This window comes from Cavia porcellus, unplaced genomic scaffold, assembly GCF_034190915.1.
Source record: "Cavia porcellus strain 051 isolate PalLab524CR breed Dunkin Hartley unplaced genomic scaffold, mCavPor4.1 scaffold_7, whole genome shotgun sequence".
NCBI classification, from domain to species: domain Eukaryota; kingdom Metazoa; phylum Chordata; class Mammalia; order Rodentia; family Caviidae; genus Cavia; species Cavia porcellus.
Window position 1 is genome coordinate 55,383,558 of NW_026947490.1, and position 24,153 is coordinate 55,407,710.

Genomic DNA, 24,153 nt, shown 5'->3' on the forward strand with positions numbered 1-24,153 from the left:
ATTTGGGCAGTGGAATCTGGGGAGCAAGGATAAGGCTCAAAGCTCTTTTGATTATTGAAGATGAATATAGTCCTTGAGAAGAGTAGGGTGTGTGTGTGTGTGTGTGTGTGTGTGCAGGACAGAGATGACCAGAGGGATTACTCTGGAAGAAGGAGGTCCTTAACTCTTCCTCTTCTCCTGAGCTTGGACCCCACAGCATGGCCCATCGAGCATCCTAATTTATTCTGAGGCTCAGAGGTCTTGTTTTTTGGTGAAGTGCCTTTGACCTGTAACCTCTGCAATTCCATTCAGGATCTTAACCTTGGCCCAAGGTACTGAGCACCACTGAAGGATCTAGGCTCTCTATTATCTGGCAACAGCTTGGACTGGCCCCACATTGGTCAGTTCTCCCCAGAACCTCTTCTCTATAGGTGCCATGTGCCTGATTTATACACAAACATGATTTGCCTGATTGTTGCAGTCTGGGCCTGGAATAATTTTAATTAACAGGAAAATGGTCCTCAATACACCGATTAGACCTCTTCAGGTACAACAAGATAAAAGCCTGATAATTTGGATGGAGTACTCTTCTTAAACGTCTACTCTAGGCACAGCAGCCAATGGGAAAGCTGGGCTCTCTCCCACCTGATCCAATGAGTAATTAAGAGAGGGCTTTTTCTTCCCTACCTCTCCTCTCCCTCCACCCCGCTCCCCAACTGGAGCTTAACAGGTTGGTGGTATAATTTGGAGACTTCAAGGGGTATCACAGTGGGAGGTTAGACAAGAACCAGGGCATCTTCTTTTGGCTCCCCAGGCTTGGACCAGCTGGATTTGGAAAGCAGGCAGGTGAGAGGAGGAAGGAGCTCGAAACAGGCGAGGTGGGTGACGGTGTTAAGCAAAGTTTGAGAGGGGCCCATGGCCATGAGTGAGCTGGGTGCACAGAAGGCCAGCGAAGGCGCTGTCTCTCGGCTGCTCAATGTGGTGGAAAGTGAGCTTCAGGCCGGGAGGGAAAAAGGTGACCCCACAGAGAAGCAACTTCAGATCATCCTGGAGGATGCACCCCTGTGGCAGAGATTCAAGGAAGTCACGAATGAAATGATCGTGACCAAGAATGGCAGGTGAGTTTATCAGCCACACTGGTGGGGCTGGGGCGGCTCGGCAAGGGACATGAGACCCCTTGAATATTGAAGAGGCCGCCGCTCTTTACTTGGGCTGGCGGCCGGGTCTGATTAATGCGCAGGACGGTCTCACATGGCTGTCAATTAATTCTCTGAGATCAGCAGAGAAGTGCAAGATGAAGCCAGCTGTCTTACATACATTTGGAGTGGAGAAATTCTGGGAAATTACTGTAAAGAGGGGAGGGCACACCTCGTGGATTGGGAAAATGCACTCAAATGTCAGAAAACAATATTAAATTTTGACTGACTGGCTACCTTGGAGCACACTCACGTCCCTGCTCTGCTCAGATAATGTGAGCGTCAATTCCGCTTGGAAACTGGATGGTTTCCTTCTAAGGGCTGCCAGAAATTTTTGGCTGGTTGAAGATTGGGAGCAAAAGGGCAGATTTAATCTCATTGCCTCTCACTCTGTCTGCTTTCCAGTGTGTCTGGGGTGAGCGTTCATTTGCAGTTGTGTTTGCCATGAAGTGAGAGCCGTTGCGGGAACAGAGAATGAATTCATAGTCTACTGCCTGAGAGAAGTGGCCTTCTTTTTTTTTTTTTCCTTACTGCAACAAAAGGGATTAATGGAAACTGAACTCTTGACATTTCTCAAATTCTATTAAATCTAGTCTGCTAATTGGTTGTCCAGGTAATATTAGAAGGTTGTGCTTCTCGCTTCCTGCAGGTTGACCACGGTGGGTCCCAACGTTCAGCTGATGCTCACGTATCTTTTGGTTCCCAGGGACACCTGAGTACAAACAGCAGGCATTTCCTGCAGGGTGAGTTTGGGCAGGATGCTCCTCAGGATACTCTCAAGGAAATTTTGCTAAGAAAGCAAGCTTAGGCCAGCTGAATTTGTGGTGAAATTTTGACCGGGGACAAAGTGCTCCTGCTCCTGGTGTTTGGCTTTCTGTTTTGAATAGAGCGCAGCACAGGAAGTGCACTATTCCTTGTCCGTCTGGGAGAATTGCAAACTTGAGAGCTGTCAGGTGACACTGAAGTGCTCTGTAAGTGAGAGCTGTAGCTCGAGTGAGGGATTTTCATAACTTATGGTTAGACTGGTAGTAGGATTCTCAACCTGGCTGGATATTTATATTTTTCTCTTTAACTGGGTCCTGTACTTACATTGTATAGAAGATTTATTGCTTGTAATATTTATCATTATAATTATGTGTGTTCCTTCTGCTTGAGCTGTATTTACACATCACTTTTTGCCCCTTTGGTAGAAAGAAATGTAAAACATGTCTTTAATTTCTTTCTTGTTTTTTAGTTTTATTTAAGGAGAAAAAAAAATGGTACAAGTAATACAGAATTTCAAAAAAAAATAAACAGTAGGAAATTACTAGTTAATAGATTATATATTGTCATCTTAGAAATAGTTGTTCAAGTTACAAAGCATATAAAGTGGACAGTCAAACAGTGAGACTGCAAACAGTTCTGTTCAATGATCTAACAAAAACTCAGTAACATGGATATCTATCTTATACGCTTAAATATACATGCAGTTATATCCTTTAGAGCACTTTCTTTTCCTCTCTTTTTTACAATGACAATTGCACATTTTGGGTTTTATTACTCCAATAGTTCTTATTACTTTCATGTCTTTAATTTCAAGGAAAGAAATTCTTTCTTTTTGTGGTACTGGGGACTGAACCCACAGCATTTATGCTTAGCCACGTCTCTAGATCCTCCCTGCTTTCAGACTGGGTCTTGATAAGGTGCTAAATTTAATTGGATTTACTTTCTTTTCTTTCAAGGATGAGTGATGATACAGTTGTTAAAACTTTATTATGTTTGAGCATGAGTAAACTTTCTGTGTATTATTCTTTGTGTTTAGAAATTATGTTACTACCTAGCCTCATGCTGTCTATTTGCCTGTCAAAGTGGCTGTGTATTATGATGAAATAAGTAAAATCACCAATTAAAAGTACATGTTATCAATTTCAACAAGGAAAAAGTAAAAACAAAATCTTCCAATACATTCTAAACCCAGCTTAATACTAAGTTAGATCAGAATGCACTTTTACTACTTAAAAAGTGTTTCTCCCCATTTACCATCTAAATAAAAAAAAATTCCCCATACTTAAAATTTTTTGCATTTAAAATAACTTTATGTGAACTATGTGAAAAACATTTCCTGTGGAAACAGTATAATTGGGGTCAAATTTGCTCTTGGTATCTATGGCTGTCTTCCCTTCCTCCAAATGAAATTCCTCGTTTCCCCCAGAACAAGACCTAACCGGAAAATAACCAGTCTTGAGAACTAGAGACCCAAAATGCCAGCCCCCACCAGCTCACCCTTGCCCTTCCTGCCTACAGAAGAGCCAAAGTGAGGCAGGCAGGCCAAGGGTCTGCTTGGGGCTGACAGTTTTGATCTGTACTTTTAAAGATTATTTTCTGATTAGATCTTACTTTAGGGAAACAGGATCTTTTTCTTAAAGGAATCTTTTTTCCTGAAACCCTTAGGATCAGTATTTTGCCAGAAGATTAAAAAGTTCCACTCATCACTTGGATGGAGAGGGGAGACAAGTCCGTACGCAATGGATGCAGTTAATGATGAGTGAGCTCAGTCTGGAATTCAGTCTCCTTGGTTTCTCAGATTAAGCCATAGTAGTACTGTATTGCTCTTGAGGATGACATTGCTTCCTTAGTCCATCCTTACTCTCCTCGTATTCCCTGTCACCTTCTCACCCATCCCCTCCATCCTGGGATCTGCGGTGTCCACTGCAAACCCCCTCTCCATGCCCAGCCTGAGCCACACCGGAGCTTGCAGGCCCTCTCGGCCAAGAAGACCGAAGCCAGCCCACTCTCTCCCATTCCCATGGCCTGCCTGGCCCTTTAGGCCTATGATTTTATTATTATTATTGTTAAGATTATTGATGCATTTTAGGTATATATGATCACATTCATCACAGGGAATTTGTGCCTGTACATGATGGATATCTTGATCCTTTTTTCTTTCTTCCCATTCCCCTATCTTCCCTTTAACCCTCCTTATTTAAAAAAGATTTATCTCCATTTTCCCTCCTTCTTAGGCCTCATGGCTTTTTGAGTTTTCTCAGAAGTTTCAGTTGGCGTAAGCAGGTACTGGCGTGTGTGTTTGCTGGCTTGTTGTGCTGAGTAGCAGCACACCCGGAAGTCATGGGATGAGCCGGTGAGAGTTAACGTTCATTGTCCAGTGTAGACTCACCTCCAGGTATGTAAACAGGACGGGTCTCTCCAGCACTGGTCAGCAGCAGTGCAGAGGGCTCTCACTGGAGAACTCTTCATCCTCCAAAACTGGGGTCCTGATGGAGGCCTTAGCTCCTCCCCACTCCCCCCTCCCTCCGTCTTTTCCTTCCTTCGCTCAAACCTCCTGGTCTTCTACTCTCCTGCCCCCTTTTGAAACCGGGTCTCTCTATTGTCTCTGGTGCTCAGGCTGGCTGGAACGCGCAATGTTCCTGCTGAGGCCTCCCAAGTAGCTGGAATTACAGGTCCTCATCCCCTGCTTAGCCTTTCCTTCACCTCTTCCTTTAACTTAAAAATTTCAGCTTCATTTTTTTATTAGTACGTGTCATACCCATTGATCCCATTGGTCATAGGGAGTTTGTACCTGATATCATGTCCCCTTCCATCCCTTCGTGACTTCTTTCGCTCCTCATTTATAAAAGTTTTGTTTCCATTTTTCTTTTCTCTCCCCCTGCCCCATTCCCCTTCCCATTTGAACAAGTTCTTTCTACTTCCCAATATCTGTCTTCTATTTCCTGCCTTTGCATTTCTCACAAGAGAAAGAATGCGATATTTAACTTGTATGTCCAGGCTATTTCACTTACTGTTATGGTCTTAGCTGGGCATGGTGGGACGCGCCTGTAATTCCAGTGCTCAGGAGGCTGAGGTGGGAGAACTGCCATGAGTGTGAAGCCAGCCAGCGCTACACAAGCACGTTCAAGGCTCTCCTGTACTACATAGTGAGACCCTGTCAAAAACAAAACAAGAGATGGTCTCGAAGTGCATCCATTGTCCTACAGATGATTCCAGTTTATCCTTTATGGCAGAGGAGTGCATCACTGTACATGAATACCACGTTTTCTCTATCCATTCATCTTTCATGGGCACACGGGCAAGCGGAGAGCCAGTTTTCCCCGCACCTCTTATTCAAGACGCTGCCTTTCTTCCAGCCAGGTGTTTGGCCCTTTTTTCAAAGATAAGTTAGATGAGTGCACTTGAAGTTGTTTCTGCATCTTCTACTAAAATAACTGAAAATTTTTAATTATTCCCATTCAGTGTTTTTCAGATGTAAGAGTAACAGTTACAGTACCTTCCTAAAGCCCACTGACTTATTCTCAGAGGTTCAGCCTGTATTTTCTTTTATCTCTATCCTTTAAGCTAGGAACTTATACTTGAGCTTGCAGAGAAATACATTTCTGACCACAGAGACTGCTCTCTGATATTTTAAAAACCTATAGCATCTTCACCTGAGGATAAAATGTTTATTTCATGTATATTTTCATCAGTTAAATAATTTTGGTTTGATGAACTTTGCCTTGCGCAGGTTTTAAGACGTGGGCAGTGTTTTCTGATGTACCTGTGGTGCCCATTTCCTGCCATGGGAAAGCACTGGGAGTCCCTGGCTTTGCTGATGTACCTGTGGTGCCCATTTCCTGCCATGGGAAAGCACTGGGAGTCCCTGGCTTTGAGTCCGCTGACAGCTAAGGGTGTTGGTGCAGAGTTGCAGAGCTGAGGCTCCCAGGGCGCCGTGAGCACCACGGGAGGAAAGGTGAGGTGCACACCAGCGAGTTCCCATCCCGGGCATCGCGACCATGGATGTTTTTTTCCTATCACTTTCCAGTTACAACTCAAGAAGGTCAAAAGCGTCAGTGTGATGTGCTTCTGACCAGGGCGCTTCCACCCCGCAGGCTACTCTCCTTCTCCCTCTTTGATTTACTTTTAAGTGGTGCCTGCAGCTACGCTTATGCCTGCTCCCTTTCACCCGTGTTCACACCCACGTGTTACACATTTCACAAACACATGTGGTGTGACTGGAAGCTACTGTGAACCTTTCAGTTAAAAAATGATCATAAGAGACACACTTCCATGAATCCTCTTTAAAATATTCTCCCTCACTTCAAACATACTGGTCCTGTCCTTCTTGCCACTTTCTGAAGCCACCATATAAACACCACGCATTTCCTCATACTCTGAGCCCCCACCCCCATCTCTGAAAGCTCCGTCAGTGTTTGATGGCAGCTGTACTTTTCCTGGGAAGTGGAGTGTTTAAAGTGAAACTTCTTGGATTTTGCTTTTACCTTTTCTTCTTCCCCTCCCTACAACATCTGCTGCACAGCTGCCCTCTTTCTCCCTGAATACCTCACTTCCCAGGGTCTCCTCTAGCAAGGCTCCCAAGATTCCTTGTCTCTGTAATAAAACTGGACAGTTAGTCTCACAGCAAACCAAGCTTGTTCGGAAAACTCAACCACTTGTGGCTCTTCGAACACACCTGTTTGGGAAGGAACTGTTCCTCTTCCCTGTTTTCATTTCTCTCTCCCTCCCTTCCTACCTCCTGACCTCCCCTACCTTCTTTCTCTCTAAGACTTTCTTTCAAGGCTGGGTGAAATGAAGCTTGTCTGGGTTTCCCTGTGGTTAGCCACACTTTGGAGAAGAAAATGGGGGAAAATCAAGTTGACTAGAAGTGTAGTTGTTCTGTCCAAAGCCTGGCCCTGAGCAGTGACCACTGGTAAATAGACAAATCATCCTTAGACAATGTGTCAAGGTCACTGTGGGATGAGACGGGGTGGGGGGATGTACAGCAGGAGGAGATGAACTTGGTTTTGGGCTCACCCAGTCCCAGTTCCTTGGCAAGTTTACAGGCTTTTATTGATTCTTCATTGGCATAATGAATATTAAAAAGTACATGGCATCTCTTAGTTCATTCATGTAGTGATTAAAAAAACAAGAACAATTAAGTTCTTGGCAGATGGACTTCCAAAGGACATAATGCCGTTAGCTGTCTTTCTATTTTTCAGATATGTTCTCTTCCAGGAGACAGAACACTGACTTTTTTGCTTTTATTAATACCATTAATGTAACATAATTCGCATCATGTCACGAGTAATGGTTCTTAGTGTCTTCACAGAGTTATGCGTCCATCTCCATGATTAATTTTAGAATATTCTCATTACCCCACAAAGGAGCACTGCCTCCCTTAACCAGTCTCTCCCTACCCCAGAACTTCTCACCTGCTTTCTGTATCTATTCTGTTCACTTCATCTCAGGGGGATCACATAATGTGTGACCCTTTGTGAGTCACCTTTCCACTTAGTATAATATTTTCTAGGTCCACCCATATTGCAGTGTGTCTCAGGACTTCATTATGTTTTTGTGGCTGAATGATATTCCATCAAGCGAGTCTAGCACATTTTGTATCTATCAGTTTGTCAGTTTTCTGCCTCTTGACTATTATGAATATTTGTGTGTGTGTTACTAGGGACTGAGCCTAGGGCTTTCACACTGAGCCACATCTCCAACTCCTTTTAATTCTTTTATTTTGAGACAAGCTCTCACCATGTCACTAAGTTGCCTGGGCTGGGCTTCAACTTTCAGTCCTCTTAGCTCATCCTCTCACAGTGCTAGGATTCTAGGCTTGGGCCACCATGCTTGGCAGTCTACAAATTTCTGTATGGGCCTGTATTTTCATTTTTCCTATGTACCTGTCTAGGAGTGGAATTTCAGGGTCAGTACTCTGTTTAATAAGATGAGGAACTGCCAGGCTGTTTGAAGGAGAGTGCACCACTTTCCATTCCCACACAGCAAGGTTTGAGCGTCCTAATGGCTCTATATCCTCGCCAGCACTTGGTATTGTCTGGCTTTTCTCTGATAGCCATCCTGCATGCTGTGAAGTGGCACTCACTGCAGTTTCCGTTTGTGTTTTTCTGATTCTAGTGATGTTGAACATCTTTTCAGGTGGTGTTGGCTTCTTTAAAACATACAGTGTCAGCAGGATGTGGGAGAGCACAGCTGTGGTCCCAGTTCTCCGCTGGCCATGTCTCGGTTTCTCTGCAGACCCGCAGCCTGCTGCGTGTGCCATTCCTTTTGCCTGTAAGCACAGCCAGCATGAAATTTCTTCTTATTTAGGTCTGAGCTCCGTGTCGTTCCCTGACTTTTGTCTGTTCTGCTCTGCTCACGTAGCTCCTCTCTGTGACATCACCTGTCTTGATTCCTAACGAAAGAGTTCTTGCACTCTTGCAAACTAAAATGGTCTTATAAACTGGGCATAATGGTGCACTATCCTCCTAGCTCTGTAAGAGGCTGAGATAGGAAGAATGAAACTTTGAGACTAGCTTGGCTGCTTATTAGTGAGACTCTGCCTTAAAATAAAAGATAGAAAGGGCTGGGGTTGTAGCTCAGAGTGAAGGCCATGGTACAATCCCCAGCACACACAGATACACACACACACACACACACACACACACACACACAAACTATTTTATACATCAACAACAATTCATTTACATTTTTGTTGTATGATTTCTTTGTTGGAATGCCGGCTTCATGGGCAAGAAGACACTGGACTTGTGATCATTTTAGTCATCATAGAAAAATTTCTGACAATAGAGCAAGCACTAAAAAATCCATCTTTAAATGAGTAAATGGATCTCCAGGTAGTGAGATTTGGGAAAACATGGAAGGAACTTTTCCTTTTGCTGTGGCCCAACTATATTAACTTCCTAGAAGTTTCAAACAGGAGACAAAAAAAATATGGTGACTGTAATAGAAGATGAGGCACTAGGGCAGAGAAAGTCAGCATGTGCTTGTTCTGCCTGAGTCTCAGTGTCCTCATCTGTGAAATGGGTATACTGGTATCTGCCTCCTTGGGAGAAAGTATGATTTAAATGAGGTGTGACATATGCCAAGTCCTAGGTACAGAATAAAAGGGTTACCATAGAAAAACTGTTTTGCATTAAACCATCTCTTAGCTATGAAGTCAGAGCCATATGAAATTTGCCAGCACTTGTGTCATGAAGACCCCAATCTTGCTATTGTCGTGAGCAGTCACATTGGCATGCTGGCAGCTTCTTGCCTGGGGAACAGGCATGTTTTTGTAGCTTCCTTTGTAAAAGTTTAAATGCACTACATGTTTTCATGGAGAAAACTTTTGATGCTTTTAAGCTTATGTGTACATGGCAATTATATCTGGGTAGCTGTTGTGTTTTTGCAAAGTAAAATAACAATGGAGTAACTTTTTAACAGTTTAGAATAAACATGAGGCTGAAAACAAGCACCGCTTCCCTGAGTGCTGCCTAGAAACAAGCCAGGCACCAGGCCACCAAGATGAGCCCAGGCTATCTCTGTGACGGTTTCTGATGGCTGCATTTTGACTGCAAAAGGTGCTGCTTTGTCCAGAGGTTTTCTGTTGCCTTACATTTGGCTAATATTATTAACATAATTGAAAATGCTAAAATATGCAGCAGAAGGAAATAGTCTCACATGAAACAATGAGAAAACAATACAGAAAAATCCTTCTGTTGAAAAAGAATGGCAGCAAAATCCAAGAGGAGATTTGTGTTAGAGACACAGCCTCCCTAGGGACCGGAGTCACTTAGTTCCCTTACAGATCCTGTCCCGTCTGTAGGGAAGGAAATGTAGAGGGATGCCGCTCTCAGCTGGGACTTGAATCTGGAAGGAATCAGCAGGTGCAGATTTTCTCCTGGAAATTTCATTCAGTTCACAGACGTGGCCTACTCTGTTTAAACTGCTTTTCTCTCTTGGAACGCATTGAGATTGTTTCATAAAGTTGTTGAAAGAACTCGGTGAGTTAATTCTTCTAAGATGCTGTAGCCTGACACCTGAAAAGTGCTCTGTAGGTGTTGGTGGCATCTTGCCCTTCAGATGGCCAGCCTGCTGCTGTCCTGTAGTCTTACCTTAGGCAGTGACTTTGAAAACTCCAAGTTCAAAGCAGGCTGACCTGCCCCTCTCCTGTGTGGCCGGCTGGAGCCACTTACTTCTGCTTTGCTTTCTGGAAGCAGTCTAGGTAGACTAGGGAGTGCCTGCTAATGGCTGGGGTGTTTCTTTTTGGGGTGACAGAATTGAATCAGAAACCAGCTATTTGGAAAGCTCCAAGTATTTGTGCCAAGGACTTATTGGTGCCATTCTAGAGGGTAGCAGAGGATGAATGAGTCCAGATCTGTCTATCTTGAAGTGTGTTTCTTGAACACAAATTCCCACAAAATGCTCAGAGAAAAGCTAGTTACGCTGTCAGGTTTAGGGGATGCAGAATTTCACAGCTTCCCTCCACATGCATGGTGTCCTTTAGTATATGAAAGCCTTGAGAACCCCAGGAGAGAAAGAACTGGCCTGTGGCCTTGGCCCCTGTACTTGTGGGCCTTCCAGGTCATTCCATGGAAGCTCCCCTGACAACCGGCCTCTGGGCTAGGTGTGGAGGTTCTCTAACATCTCACTGGTCACCAAGTTTCTGCCTTTTCTTTTAGACGGATGTTCCCTGTCTTGAAAATTAGTGTCACAGGACTGGACCCCAATGCCATGTACTCTCTCCTGCTGGACTTTGTCCCTACGGACAGTCACCGCTGGAAGTATGTCAATGGGGAGTGGGTGCCCGCGGGCAAGCCAGAGGTCTCCAGCCACAGCTGTGTCTACATCCACCCCGACTCTCCCAACTTCGGGGCCCACTGGATGAAGGCCCCCATCTCCTTCAGCAAAGTGAAGCTGACCAACAAGCTGAATGGAGGTGGGCAGGTACGAGCCACCTCCCCACAGCACCAATCAAGAAATATCAAGGGTGCATTTAGGCAATTAGAGGGGTCCTCACCAACCTCTTCTCCCACAGAAGCCAATTATTCCCTGGAGTCCAAATGTAAACAGGAATAAACAGCTCTTAATTGGTGCTTTCAGTTTTTAATGGACTTCCTGATGTGAAGAGAAAGAGAGAGCTTGCAGTTGTTTACTTAATCATCAGGCCTTTTTTCATAGTTTTGTCTTGTGTGCTTTTTACCAGGCCTCGGAGGGAAATGTTTGTGGGTACCAGGGTTTTGTATGCTCTCTCCCCTTTTCTGGTGTAAGTGGCATGTTGGCAGTAGACAACTACCTTAATAAAAAGCTGCTTCTAAATGAAATAATTACTTCCTCCGCTTGGGCATTATGATAATTATCAATAGAATATTGGATCAACTTTGGTTTTTCAAAAAAAATATCCAAACAGCCCTTAAATAGGTCAGGTTTTATTAAAGGTCTCTAATTGCAGAAAACGTGATGCAGAAGCTCTTTCCCTCGGCCTCGGTGGCAGCGGTGTGGATACCAGTCTCCCATCCAGGTTGTTAGTTTCCTTACAAAATGCAGGCTATTGAGGGATGGGAGGCCTGGCTGGAGAAAGCTCTTGATTCTCTTCTGCATTCCACATATTTGGCTCCTTTGGGACTGTTCTCCCGGCTTCCCTGTTCCCTTGATGCTTAAATGTCAGGGAGAGGCAAAGAATGCCAGGAGTCTGTGATTCCAGAAGGTTCTAGTAGCTCTTTATTAAAACAGAAATTGAAAAGTAAGTTTGTAATTGCCGACCAGACTTCATCACATGAGACTTTCAGTAGCCTTTTGTTTGAATCCTAAAGGGTGGATTGTATCTAACCACTGAGTGTCAGATCCCCTTTAGCCACCAGTGAAAGGCAGCCAGTATTTTGAGTTACTCTTCATGTGAAATAGAACACATGGTCTAATGGATTGAAATACATTGTGTTGAAAACAGGGAAGGACGAAAATGGGAGGCAGAACACAGAGCACTTAGGGAAGCTCCTCTCTGATAACCTGCCTCGACCCCTGCGTTAGCCTCAGCGCTCTGATCTGGGAACTTCTGAAAAATGAGCCTCATTTATTTCTCAGTGGTGTGGAGACAGCCCAGGGGACCTCGGGGTTCACCTGTGTGTCCCTGACAGATAGTTGGGAGCACACCCTGGTGCTGGCGAGTCTGTCACCTGCTATATACCAGGCTTGGCTTGGTTTATCTGTGTCTTCATTCTGTTCTTCAACAGATAATGCTGAACTCTCTGCACAAATATGAACCCCAGGTTCACATAGTACGTGTCGGAGGTGCCCACCGCATGGTAATGAACTGCTCGTTCCCTGAAACCCAGTTCATAGCTGTGACTGCCTATCAGAACGAGGAGGTAAGGGGGTGTGTGCGTGTGCGTGTGTGCACCACTGGCAGAGCATGGCAGAAGGGACAGGGAGATCCTTTACTGCCACAAGTGAGTGTGGATGAAAGATACGTTTCCCAGGACTTAGATACTGTCAGCAGTGGTGAAGTTAAATAACGGGGTAGGTGCTCCTCCCTTCCTCTTCCAGTTTGCCAAAGACCCATTTGTCCAACAGTTTTACATCACTACCACCAATGCCTGATATAATAAACTCAGAGAAAGAAAAGATTTATTTCGACCCTCAGTTTTGCTTCTGGGGCTATGGTGAGGCAGCACGTCCTGACAGGTGCAAAACCACTCACTTTCTGGCCAAGGGGTAGGGAAGAATGAGGATTGGCTGTGTGCAGTGATGCAGGTCTGTGATCCCAGTTACTCAGGAGGCTGAGTGAGGAGGATTGCAAGTTCAAGGCCAACCCGGGGGCACCTTAGTGAGACTCTCAAAAAAAAAAAAAAAAAAAGGCTGGGGCTGTAACTCAGTACACAGAACATGTCCCCACGCCCATATAAAAGAGTGAGGATGGGGTCAGAGCCCCACCTGTTCCTTCTAGAGCCCCCCAGAGAGCAGCAAGCTACATCAATTTGTGCCAGCCTGAGCAATTTAGCAAGACCTTCTCTCCAAACAAAAAAATAAAAAGGTTTGGGGGATAGCTCAGTGTGAATTCCCCAGGTTCAATCCCCAGTTGACACCAAATAAACAAAATTCATATTCTTGCCTCTCTGTGGGCTGGTTTGGGTTAATTCACGACCTCCCTGGGTTCCTAGGTCTGCTGACTGTTAGGAACATCAGGAGAGCATTGGATTCTTTTTGATTAAATTTAAAAACTTAAAGGTAATATGTGTTTACTTAAAAAGAATATGATAGACTAATAGCACAAAAGTATGAAAAGATCTCAGGATCTTGCTGACATAAATATTCTCTTCAATATTTATTTATTCAACAAATATTTGTTGGGTATCTTTCTGGATGCTTGGAAGACTGCGATGGATGAACCCTGTCCTCGAAGCATTTCTATCCCATTGAGGGCAGAGGGAAAACAGTATTCCACATCAGTCTTTGTTCTGTTCTTGTCCCTGTTTCTGTATTTGTCTCTGTGTCAGAGAGCTCTGATGAGAAATGAACAGGCTAAGGTTAAGGGAGCTTAACCTTAACCTTAGCTGCATGAGAGTCGTGATCTGTTCTTTGAATGAATGGTCCAGTGGGTGGTGATTTAAGAGCAAGGGAACCAGTGTCAGACTGTGCTCTCCATCAGGCACGAGATCACAAGTGGACTGCTTTCCACTGTGTTCCAAGTGACAAGAAACGGAGCTAGTCAGTGCTTGGTGATTACTGAAAAAAATAAAAAGTGAATCAAAGACTCAATGCTGGGCTCATACAGGAAGGCTTTGCTCATTTCTAATGCTTTGAAAATTCTTTGCTCACTATACATGCCACTTAGCATCTTCTGGTCTTTTAAAACAGGGTCTCACTTTGTAGTTCAGTATCCTTGGATTCACCATGTGGCCTAGGCTGGCCTCCAACTTGCAGCCATCCTCCCGCCTCAGCCTCTGAGTACTGAGATTACAGGCGTGTGCTGCCCTGCTTGGTGCCACTTATCATTTTCACCATGAGCCATAATAAAATGTCCTTTGCCAGAGATAGTGTCTTAGTGACCTAGTGCAAGAGTAAGTGAAGAAACATGGGGAGAAAGAAAAAAAGGAGAATTTCTATTTTATAGGAATTTTATAGGAATTTCTATTTTATAGAAATTCACAGATGAAGATGTAGGATTCTGTCTGCTCATAAGTGTTGCAGCTCACTAACATTTCTTATCTTTGCAAATGTAAGATCACAGCTCTCAAAATCAAGTACAACCCTTTTGCCAAGGCCTTCTTGGATGCCAAGGAAAGGTGAGTAGAGAAATTTCAGGAAAATCTTATGGCTTGACCTCTGAAGTATGAAATTTATGATTGCTCTAGAAAGGACTAGCCTACTGGTGCTTGCATTGATTTTAATTGAAATCTGATTCAGAATTCAGTTTAATACTCAACAGAATTAACAAAATTATAACCAAATTATAAATGTTGCCAATGACGGTGGTTTGGAACTTGGAGCTGGCAATATTTTGTCAGTCTTGTTTTTCTACAGATTTATGAAAGTCACACAATTACATTAAAAATGGTTTAGACTTTTAAGAATTCCTATCCTTTCTCCATTGCCTCTGAGTAATTTGGATTTAATAACTGTTTTTTTTTTTTTTAAGCCAACACTTAGCCTAGAAAAGGTGAGTTGTGGCAGGAGATTCCTACTTCCCAGGGTGAGGACAGCAGAGACTTCTGGGAGGAAAGCAGAGACTTCTGGGGTATGAATGGTGACCTTACCATTTTGGGCCAGTGACAGCCTTCTCTAGCTTTCTTTCTCATTCTAAGGCAAGATGAAAGATACTGGTGCTTATTGTTGACTTTTTTTTTGAAAAGACTTAGAGTGTAAATATGATTACTTTGTAATGTTTAGACTTTTTTTGCCTGAATTTTGAATCTTTTCACTTATTTTTATAACTCTCTAATCTTTCTTTTTGTCTGAAAGACTCTTAATAGATGTTTGTAAAAAGTTGTCACAGGACTCTGTACTATTCAGTGTTTTAACAAATACAGACAATGTTTACCTAAAATTTTTTGTGTATAACAAAAATTGTAAAGAACAAGTGCATAAATGAGATGAAAGAATCTGGAATCAAAATGATAATAGCATGATATAATATCAGGAGCTCAGAGCTTTGCGTAAGGTGTCCCGAATATGAGTTCTGACTTTGCCATTTCCCAGATGTTTGACCTTACACAAGTCAGTTTTTCTTTGTGAGATCTATTTTGCTAATCTGCAAAGTGGGTGTGGCAGTATTTCCCTTTTGGGTCACTGGTGCACCTAGCATATCACCTTTGCCTCCCAAAGTCCTATGCAAATCTTAGCTATGGTTACTAGTGCTGAATCTTGTCAGGTGGGAGCAATAATCATGGGTTCATAAGATCAAGGTAGAAAGAGGCACCTATAAATGTGGGCCTAAAGGTAACAGTAACTCTTCAGCTCATGGAGGAGTTGCACAAGTAGGAGCTGTCTTGTGGGAAGGTGGTAGCTTTGAGATAAAGTGTCTGGTGTTCTTATTTCACATGATTTATTACTCTCCAGAGAGAACTTGGGGTGTGCTTTATACTGGACTTGTCCAATAAGCTGTGACTTCATTGCTTTTTCAGAAATCACCTAAAAGACATTCCGGAGGCTGTTTCTGAGGGCCAGCGTGTGGCCTATTCTCACTGTGAGTTTGGGGGACCTCCATGGGTGGTGTGTGGGACTCCACCTTCAGACTTTTTACCTTCATAACTGCTAAGGCCTAGACCAAATCAAGACTTCACAAGTTATTTCTTCCTTCCCAGAGTTCCCAGAGACAGCCAATATCATTCCTAGGCTTAAGGGGTTCTAATGCATCTTAGGCAGGAAACAGCACTGATAGTGATTGATTTGGCCTTGTTTTCATGTGAGTGAGGATAAGAGAGCTCAAAAGTGCATTCTGGGCTTTTCTTCTACCTTCACACTCACTGTTCTGGGTTTCCCCCTGCTTGTAGTATTTGCAAATTTTGGCATTGGTTACCATGGCAATGCCTCAGGGATTCTGTGGCTGGCATGTAGGAAGAATCTGCCTTTATCACTTGATAGGCCACAGGGAGAACTGGAGCGGTACTGGGGATTCTGCAGGCAGAGCTGAATGTCCCCAGCAGGTTCCACTTTCTCCATACCTTCCTGGGGGAGGCAGCCCCCTGGAGCTGCAATAGGAGCCCAAGGCCAGTGACATTAGAGGAGCAAGGTTAACCCTGGCATCCGACACTCTCCTTTGTATTGCTAAGATCCCGGCTGCAGTTTTCCAGCTACAGAATTCTTCACTTCCTTCCTCTCCTAATCTTTCATGCATTTTGCATACCAGGAATGGCCATCTAATCACGCGGAGAATCAGCTCTAGAAGAACCCTTTTTAAAGTGACCTGGGAGGACAATCCCCCCTTTTTAGGGTAGGATCACATGCCGAGACACCCCTTCTCTAAGCTCATCTGTTGCAATTTTCTCTGCAGACTTCTTGGGGTTCATACATTGCATGTGGCACAGGAAATGGTTCTGGGACCTCTTGCCTGGTTTTGCCCATTGGACACTTGGATCTTGAGATTCTCAATCAGTTTATGAAAGTCTTAAATGTTCTACTTTCCTTCTTGAAGTTTGATTATTTTAATCTGTGAAATAAACTAACAATAGAGTAATAGAAAAAAAGCATCCCTGTTTATAAATGTGCATCAACAAGAGAGCCATACACAAATGATACTCGAAGCAAGTGCCAGATGATTGCTGGTTAAATAGCATCTTGAAGATGCAGGAAGAGTAGGGTCTTGAGGTTGCTGGTGGCGGGGGAGTCTGTGCTGTGAATTATGGAAGAGTGAGGGAAAGATGTGCTGAGGTCATTAATTATGCAGATGAAGTTGAAAAGACTATGTGACATTGCGTGGAAATCTCTGGGTGGGTCCAGATAAGGCCTATAAGCCCAGCTTCAGACTGCCTGTTGGCATGCAAATCTGCCCGGAGAAAGGCAAGCTTTTCAGAGCTACACCTGTGTTGCAGCCTGAGCAGCCGTCTCATCAAAAGCTGAAGTATATGTTGGGGAACCTTTTTTTTTTTTGGCCCTGGGGACTGAACCCAGGGCCTTCACACTGAACTACTTCCCCAGTGCTTTTGAAAAATTGAAAAATATTTTTTAAAAAGATTTTTATTTTGAGACAGAGTCTTGCTAGTTGCTAACTTACTCATGTTGGACTTGAACTGTAAACCTCTCTGCCTCCTACATCTGGCTGCCCATTTTGATTTCCTTTACCCAGGAGGGACCAGTTTGGTCCTTTGTTTATATTACAATAGGAAAACAAAGATACAAGGGGATTTGTTTGGAATGAATGAAGCCACACTTTGTAACATGAATTCTTTACAGTTTTATCTAAGTAACGACAGTGGGTTCTAACTCCAAGCTCCATTTCTGCATTGCTGAGGTCCAAAGGACCATTCTGTAGCAGTCCTGGTCCTGTCTGACTCGTTCTCTATCACCTCAGCTGACATATGGTAGAAGACCATGTGTCTGGTTTTACCAGTCTGCATTTATATGCCTGCATTACAAACATCAGTCTTTTCCTAGGAGCTTACCTGAAGACTCTTCTGTTCAGAATCGTCACTAATTCCTATGCGATATTTTGTAAGACTTCTAAAACATTCTGCAGAATGTTTTCTGTCAAACTGTGAGGCCAACTCTCTTGTTCTCTGTGCTTTCAAGAAACTTCTTTGTGGGTTGGAGCAGGACAGTCTCACCTGGTATTTCAGACCCCATGATTTGACCTGGCTTTTAGAGATCAACCTGAAACTGCTTTATACATCAGCACCCCAAGATGGGGTATCCCCTCATCATTAGAACCCAGGGGATTGCAAATTTCATGAAATCATCACAGAACCCCGAAACTATTTCTATGATATTAGGGTATAGAATCAGGTAGAAATAGAAGGGCCTTCATTCCTTCTGTGTGACACAGTAAACAGCCCCTAGCTGCTGTGTGTCTGTGAGTCATATGTACATCGAAGGCCTCCTGGCCTGAATTTTACTTCAATTAAGCCAGAAGAAACTTTTGCATTTCTATGAACGCCAGCATTGAGGCTGCTATTTTATGTAGCTGTCTATGTTCTAGTGTTCGTAATAAGTTTCTTGCACTCCACTAAAGGCCTATGTATGGTCCATCTGAAGGTCACCTGCTCAAGGGAAGGGAATCGGCAGCAGGATGGTGGTGGCTGCGGTGGTATCTCTAACTAGGCAGATGTCACAAGCAACAGCTGCACAAGGTAACTGGTCACCTGGCTTTGGTGCAGAAGCCTCTCTGTCTTTCTCTGTCTGTCCTAGTGGGAGGCTGGATCTTCTCCAACCCAGATGGTGTGTGCACAGCAGGAAACGGCAGCTACCAGTATGCAGCCCCTCTGCCTCTGCCTGCCCCCCACACGCACCATGGCTGTGAGCACTATGCTGGCCTCCGAGGACGCCGGCAGGTGCCCTACCCGCCGGCCTATGTGCACAGGAGCCATTCCCCCTCAGGTGTGTGGCTCTGCTAATTAAGCCCTGGGGATGAGCTGGGCTTGCAAGGGGGTGGGGGAGTTGGGAAGAAAGGAACAGCCAGTGAAAAACAGTATCTGAAGACAGAACCCTTTTCATCTAGTACGCATTCACGACATTGTATGGCACTGTTTTCGTTTTATTTCATTGTTATTTATGTACTGCTGTTTGAAGGTCTAGTTGTCATAGTTTCATTGGTTTGTGGTGATTTCTTGAACCATGCAGTCTCCTGGGTTCTAATGATGAGGGTACTCCATCCCAGGGTGCTGGTGTGCAGGGCAGTTGCAGGCTGATCTTCAAAACTGAAGTCTGGAAGCCATGGAATCTGAAATGCCAGCTCACTGTTTACACGTGGCCGTTGCCTACATGGCATTTGTGGCTGGGTTTGAGCATGATTAGAAAGGTTTTGGGAGCCATATCATTGTAGGTTTAGGTCTTAGTTTGATTTTGTGGGAGTAACTCAGCCTTGTAATTTAGGTGGCCTGTTTTTTTTTTCTTTATATAGGTGCTATTATTTGCATGCTTTGTTTCTCAGTTACTGCTGTTTTATCTCCCTTGGCCTTGTGTATGCTCAGTCCTTGCTTGTTTATCAGATTTGTTTAAAAAACCAAAATGACAATAAACAAACAAAAAGCTAAGGGTATATGATATGGTGTATCACATATAAACTTAGTGGTATAGCACTTTCCTGTTATACTTGAAGGCCTGGGTTCAGTAGGGAAAGAGAGAGCGAGAGAGTGAAAGAGTGAGAGAGCGAGAGAGAGAGAGAGAGAGAGAGAGAGACAGACAGACAGACAGAGAGACAGAGAGAGACAGAAAGAGAGAGACAGAGACAGAGAGACAGAGAGACAGAGACAGAGATGCAGAGATAAATTTTTTTTTATTAAAGAATTAATGCAACAACTATTCCTGAGGACCAGGCTTAGTTTGAGGTACATGAGCAAAATGCTCAAATACCCTAATACCCTGCAGATCCTGTTCTAATACAGAGAGATTGATCCTAAATAAAACAAAGCTAAAAAGTTCATGGCATGGGAGATGGTTGGGAGTGCTTAGATTCCAGCTTCCTTCCTTCCTCTGTGGCACCCTGAGCTCTGCATTTGCTCAGGGTCTCCTGGGCCCCTGTTCTTGTGCTCTGCAGGTGGTAGCCTCATGAGAGAGGCCACTCAGAGGCATCTTACTGTATTTGATGCTCTTTCCATCTTTAGCATGCAAAGTGTCTGTCCTGAACACCTGCTGGGGGATAGGGAAGTGATTAAGATGTACGAGGGATGAATGGAAGATACTACGTGAGTTTAAGTTAAAAACACGATGGCTTATAGTGAAAGACACGTTGCCATGAATCCCCCTGAAAACACTCCCTTCACTTCAAGTACACTTACTTATTCCCATCAACCTTGCCACTTTCTGAAGCAGTTCTGAAAGTCCTCTTTTATGAGTGTCTTTAGTTACATTGTGCTGGCTGTGATGTCCTGAACTGATTCAAAACTTTTACTTTTTGATTTTATGGAGGGGTCAGAAGTCCCACAGTGCCAGATCTGGTGAATAAGGTGGTCACGATACGCAGTGATGTTTTTGCAGCCTGTCTTTCTGTTGAATGGCACTCAGCAGCAGTATTCACTGTATTTTATTTTTTATCACATTCCATAAAGGCACTTATGAAAGTGGACTGCCAGAACCACTTTGGAAGGTGTCAAAAAAACCCCCCCAAAACAGAAAGTAAAAAGAAAAAAGAAAAAAGAAAGTGACAATAATGAAGGTTGGGATAAATGTGTTTGAAACAAGGTGGAGTATTTTGAGGGGATTCCTGTCATGTATCTTTTACTGTAATAAATTTAAACATTCACCGTATTTTTCGATTACCCTTGTGGTTCCTTCCCAGGAGGGTCTTGGGGCTACACAAATACATATGTAATTAATCATATCATGCAGAGTGTTCTCTGATGTGGCCTGCAGCACCTCCTGGGAGCTTGTTAGAACCACTGACTCTCGGGCTTTCGTCCTGGACCAGAGGCTGCATTCCCAGGTGACTTAGAGGTACATTAAAGTTAGAGAAATAGTCTAGAGCACACATAAGCCATGGCACTGTGGGAATGAAAAAAGAGCAACTAGATCTGGCTGGTGGGTCAGAGAAGGCTGTGCAGGGGGTCGGTATTTAAACTGAACCTGGAAGGAGGAGTAGAGGGGCAGATGGAGAGGTGCAGGCACCCCAGGTGGAGAGAGTGAAGAGGTGAAGGATGGAAGAGCCTGGGTTTTCTGGGGAACAGATGAAGAACACATGCAGAGGAAGAGGGGTGCCGAAGGATGTGGGAGCTATGACTGCAGAGGAGGCAAGTGCCCCAGGACAGAAACATGACAAGGGCCAGGCATCTTTGTTCAGTCTGTGCTGCTATAACCCAGTACTGGAGATGGAGTGATTTGTAAAGAACAGTTCTGGTGGTGAGGAAGTCTAGCATTTGGTCAGGACCTTCCTGCTGGGTAGTAGGATGGCAGAGGGAGGGAGCTGAATTCATCTTTTTATAGGAAATCTACTCCCATGCACACCCCCAATGCCGTTAATCCACCGCTGGGCTCTTAAGGGTTGCTCCTCTCAATGCTGTTTCCTTGGAGATTTGGTTTCTAGCATGTGAACTTTAGGGACACATTAAAATCCCGGCACCAGGGATGTCCATGGGGACCTTCCTCCTCTCGCTCCCTTTCCTCTTTTCTCTTTCTTTCTTTTTCTCTTCTTCTTTCCTCTTTCTTTTCTCTTTATGTGCACTGTTTGTGCAAATAGAGGTTCAAAGAAATAGGAAATACTATTCCTTTCCCTCCATTTATGTGTATTACGTGGTCTGTCTGTCATCTGTTAATACTATCTATCTATCTATCTATCTATGTGTCATCTATCATCTTACTGAGATTACTACTACCACAAAGCATATCCATTTTCTCATGTAATTCTTTTTTTCTTAGATGAGAGCACTTGAAACTCACTTTCGTAGGGCAATTTCATTCTACAGTACAATGTTATCAGCTATACTCCTCGTGCTGTATACCACATCTCTAGATTTACTCATCCCACACCCAACCTCCTCACTACCTCACCCTCCACTGTTCCACTTTATGCTTCTATGAATTCAGCTTTCCTACATTCCACATACAGGTGAGAGCCTGTGGTCCTTTTTTCCTGTGGGAAGAACCCCTCTTGAGATGTTTAAATCCACTTGGGGATTGTTGGGAGAATCAAGTCCTGGACTTCAGGAGTCTCGGCTGGGGACTGGTGGCTCTCATCTCAGCTTGAGGGGGTGCTGTTATAGCCCATTCTTAGAAGGGAGAGAATGTGGCAGCAGGAGCTGGACAGATCTGGGTCACAGAGAGCCAACCATCCTCCTTGCCTGAGCCTCGAGTGGGAGCTAGAGATGGGAAGGTTTTGTACAGCCTCAGCTCCGAGCAGCACCTGGCCCATGGCTGGCATTCCATGCGCCTAAGCTCCTTTCTCTTTTCCATTTCCCTCCAAAAGAACTATCTAACAGTTGGTGCTTGTAGACCAGCCATTGCTATGTGTTGTCCTGGGATAATGCTGTTGGTCACTGCCTTTATACATTTTGTGTCTTGTCAGTTGAACTGTTGCTATTTTCCTTAAAGTGAACTTGATAGAAAGCTCGAGCAGTAATCTGCAAGTCTTCTCAGGACCTGACAGCTGGAATTCCTTGTCCTCTACTCCCCGCGCCAGCATCCTGTCTGTACCCCACACCAATGGACCAATCAATCCAGGGCCCAGGTAAGATCGCACTAGCAACTTGCTCACAGATGGCTCCGGAGGCTTCCCGTAGTCCCTCCATCGACTGAGTGCCACCTTCCGGGAACTGTATACTCACCTCTTATTTCACCTTCTCCACAGTCGCTAAGGCTGTAAAATTCACTCCGGATCCTGAAGAAACTGAGTCTCAGATGAGCGGACTTGAGGAAGGTTACAGAACTAACAAGTGTCAGAGATGGGATTCAAATCCAGGGCTTCTGACACCAAAATTCCAGTTCTTATTCCTCTCTTGGACAGGGAGAGATTAAACTACAGAAATGTGGTTCAAAAATCTTCCTTTCACTGCCTTATCTACTTTATATGGCCTGGGAGAGTGATGTTACAGGAAAGTGAAATGCTGTGTTTAAAAGCGAGTAACTTGTTCGTGGCAGGGCCAGCCCTGGAATCCAGGTGACAGGGAAGGTAGTTTTATTCTCTCCTGTAATACTGAGTTGCTTCTCTTGGCTTTTCTGCAGGAACAGGGCCTGTGTTGTCTTTGCTAGCAGGACAGAAGCCCCTTTTTTACCATTGCCCTTCTGTGTGCCATGTCCCTGCTTACCTGCTGGCCCTGCTTCCTTAAAGCATCATCAGAATCCTCTCTCCATGTTTCTTGCAGCCCCTACCCATGCCTGTGGACCATCAGCAATGGAGGTGGAGGTCCTGCAGTCTCGGGCCCTGAGATGCATGCCGGTGGCCCTGGGGCCTTTCTCCTCGGAAACCCAGCCGTGACTTCATCCCCCTCAGGACTGCCCACACAGGCACCTGCTTCAGCAGGTGTGGAGGTCCTGGGAGAGCCTGCGCTCACCAGCATTGCGGTGTCCACCTGGACAGCAGTGGCCTCGCATCCTTTCCCAGGCTGGGGTGGCCCGGGTGGGAGTGGGCACCATTCTCCCTCTCCTTTGGACAACTAGGAAGGATCTGAGCCACTCCTATTGGCAGAGGACCCTGGATGTGTGCGGCGCTGAAAACCTCATCTGCTGATCCTAGGGCCTCCAGGGTCAACTTGTCCTGGAAGTCTTTCTGGAGATAGGTCAATGTGAAGGATACTTATCATGGCACTCACGTCTCCCCACCATTTTCCTTTGCACCCCTTTTTCTCTGGGCTTAACCTTGCCATTATTAGGCTATAAAACTCCACCAGATCACTTCTCAGTTCCCTGCCTTTTCCTGCAAGTGGTTGTGGAAAGCTTCCCTTCCTTTTCCCTGGATGTGATGTGAAGCCATGCCCTCAGAGTTCACCCAGCATGGCCACTGCCTCCTGCTTTGCACAGCCCTGGAAAGTGTTTGTGGCCACAGAGTCCAGGCTGGTTTCTGCTCTGGGACCAAGACTGATGCAAGCTTGGAAAGTTGACGAGACGATACAGCTGACCATGTGCTACCGCAGTGTGCCTGGAGCTGAGGGAATGAGGCCACCTCTCTCCCTTGCTCAGACACTTCATTGGCTCCCCATTGCCTTCCCATCTCTTTCCTCTAGAGATTCTGGCTCCCACCCTTTTCCCAGCTTTGGCTCCCCGTCAACCTTTACTTCCCATTTCACTAAAATCATTTGTATTCACTGTCATTTGCCTTCTGGATGCTTCCCCCTGTCCCTGGAATGTCCTCTCTCCCTAGTTTACCAGTGTCTCTACCCACCCGCCAGGGTCCTGCGGGAACAACACTTGTGCATCCTCAGAGCTGGTGAATCCTACCTTTCCCCAGTGCCTGCTCTGCCTATGTATTTGCCCTGTCACAAAGCTTAACTCCTTCTGTTTTGCATTTTTGTTACCCATGAAGTAACACAAGGAGTGTCTGTCTACTAGACTATAAGCTTCTCAAGGAGAAGGCCTGGCCTTCCCATCTTTGTGCCCCTTAGCACTTTGCACTGTGCCTTGTTGTAGGTGCTCAATAAATATTTGCTGAGCTGAA

The 24,153-nt window shown here is 44.7% G+C and overlaps 1 protein-coding gene across 3 annotated transcripts; it reads left to right on the forward strand.

Annotated features, from left to right (window-relative positions):
• Nucleotides 1–4: 4 nt before the first annotated feature.
• Nucleotides 5–24,153, forward strand: Tbx19 (T-box transcription factor 19). Of its 3 annotated transcripts, none has more exons than XM_003468709.4 (8): nucleotides 6–1,097; nucleotides 10,604–10,868; nucleotides 12,152–12,286; nucleotides 14,142–14,203; nucleotides 15,542–15,603; nucleotides 18,261–18,449; nucleotides 22,095–22,230; nucleotides 22,865–24,153. In XM_003468709.4, exons 1-8 carry the CDS (start codon nucleotides 895–897, stop codon nucleotides 23,157–23,159), a joined length of 1,347 nt encoding a protein of 448 aa, XP_003468757.1. In that variant the 5' UTR covers nucleotides 6–894; the 3' UTR covers nucleotides 23,160–24,153. The 3 variants fall into 3 exon arrangements, with proteins under 3 accessions (XP_063109694.1, XP_003468757.1, XP_063109695.1); XM_063253625.1 differs by lacking the exon at nucleotides 6–1,097 and adding an exon at nucleotides 1,134–1,918; XM_063253624.1 differs by lacking the exon at nucleotides 18,261–18,449 and having other exon boundaries at nucleotides 5–1,097.

Bases quoted from the DNA above. Each gene is read 5' to 3' on its own strand.
- Tbx19 (XM_003468709.4), top strand. From the start codon at position 895: ATGGCCATGAGTGAGCTGGGTGCACAGAAGGCCAGCGAAGGCGCTGTC. The intron at 1,098-10,603 runs GTGAGTTTATCA...CTTTTCTTTTAG, and splicing joins ATCGTGACCAAGAATGGCAG to ACGGATGTTCCCTGTCTTGA. The intron at 22,231-22,864 runs GTAAGATCGCAC...TGTTTCTTGCAG, and splicing joins CCAATCAATCCAGGGCCCAG to CCCCTACCCATGCCTGTGGA.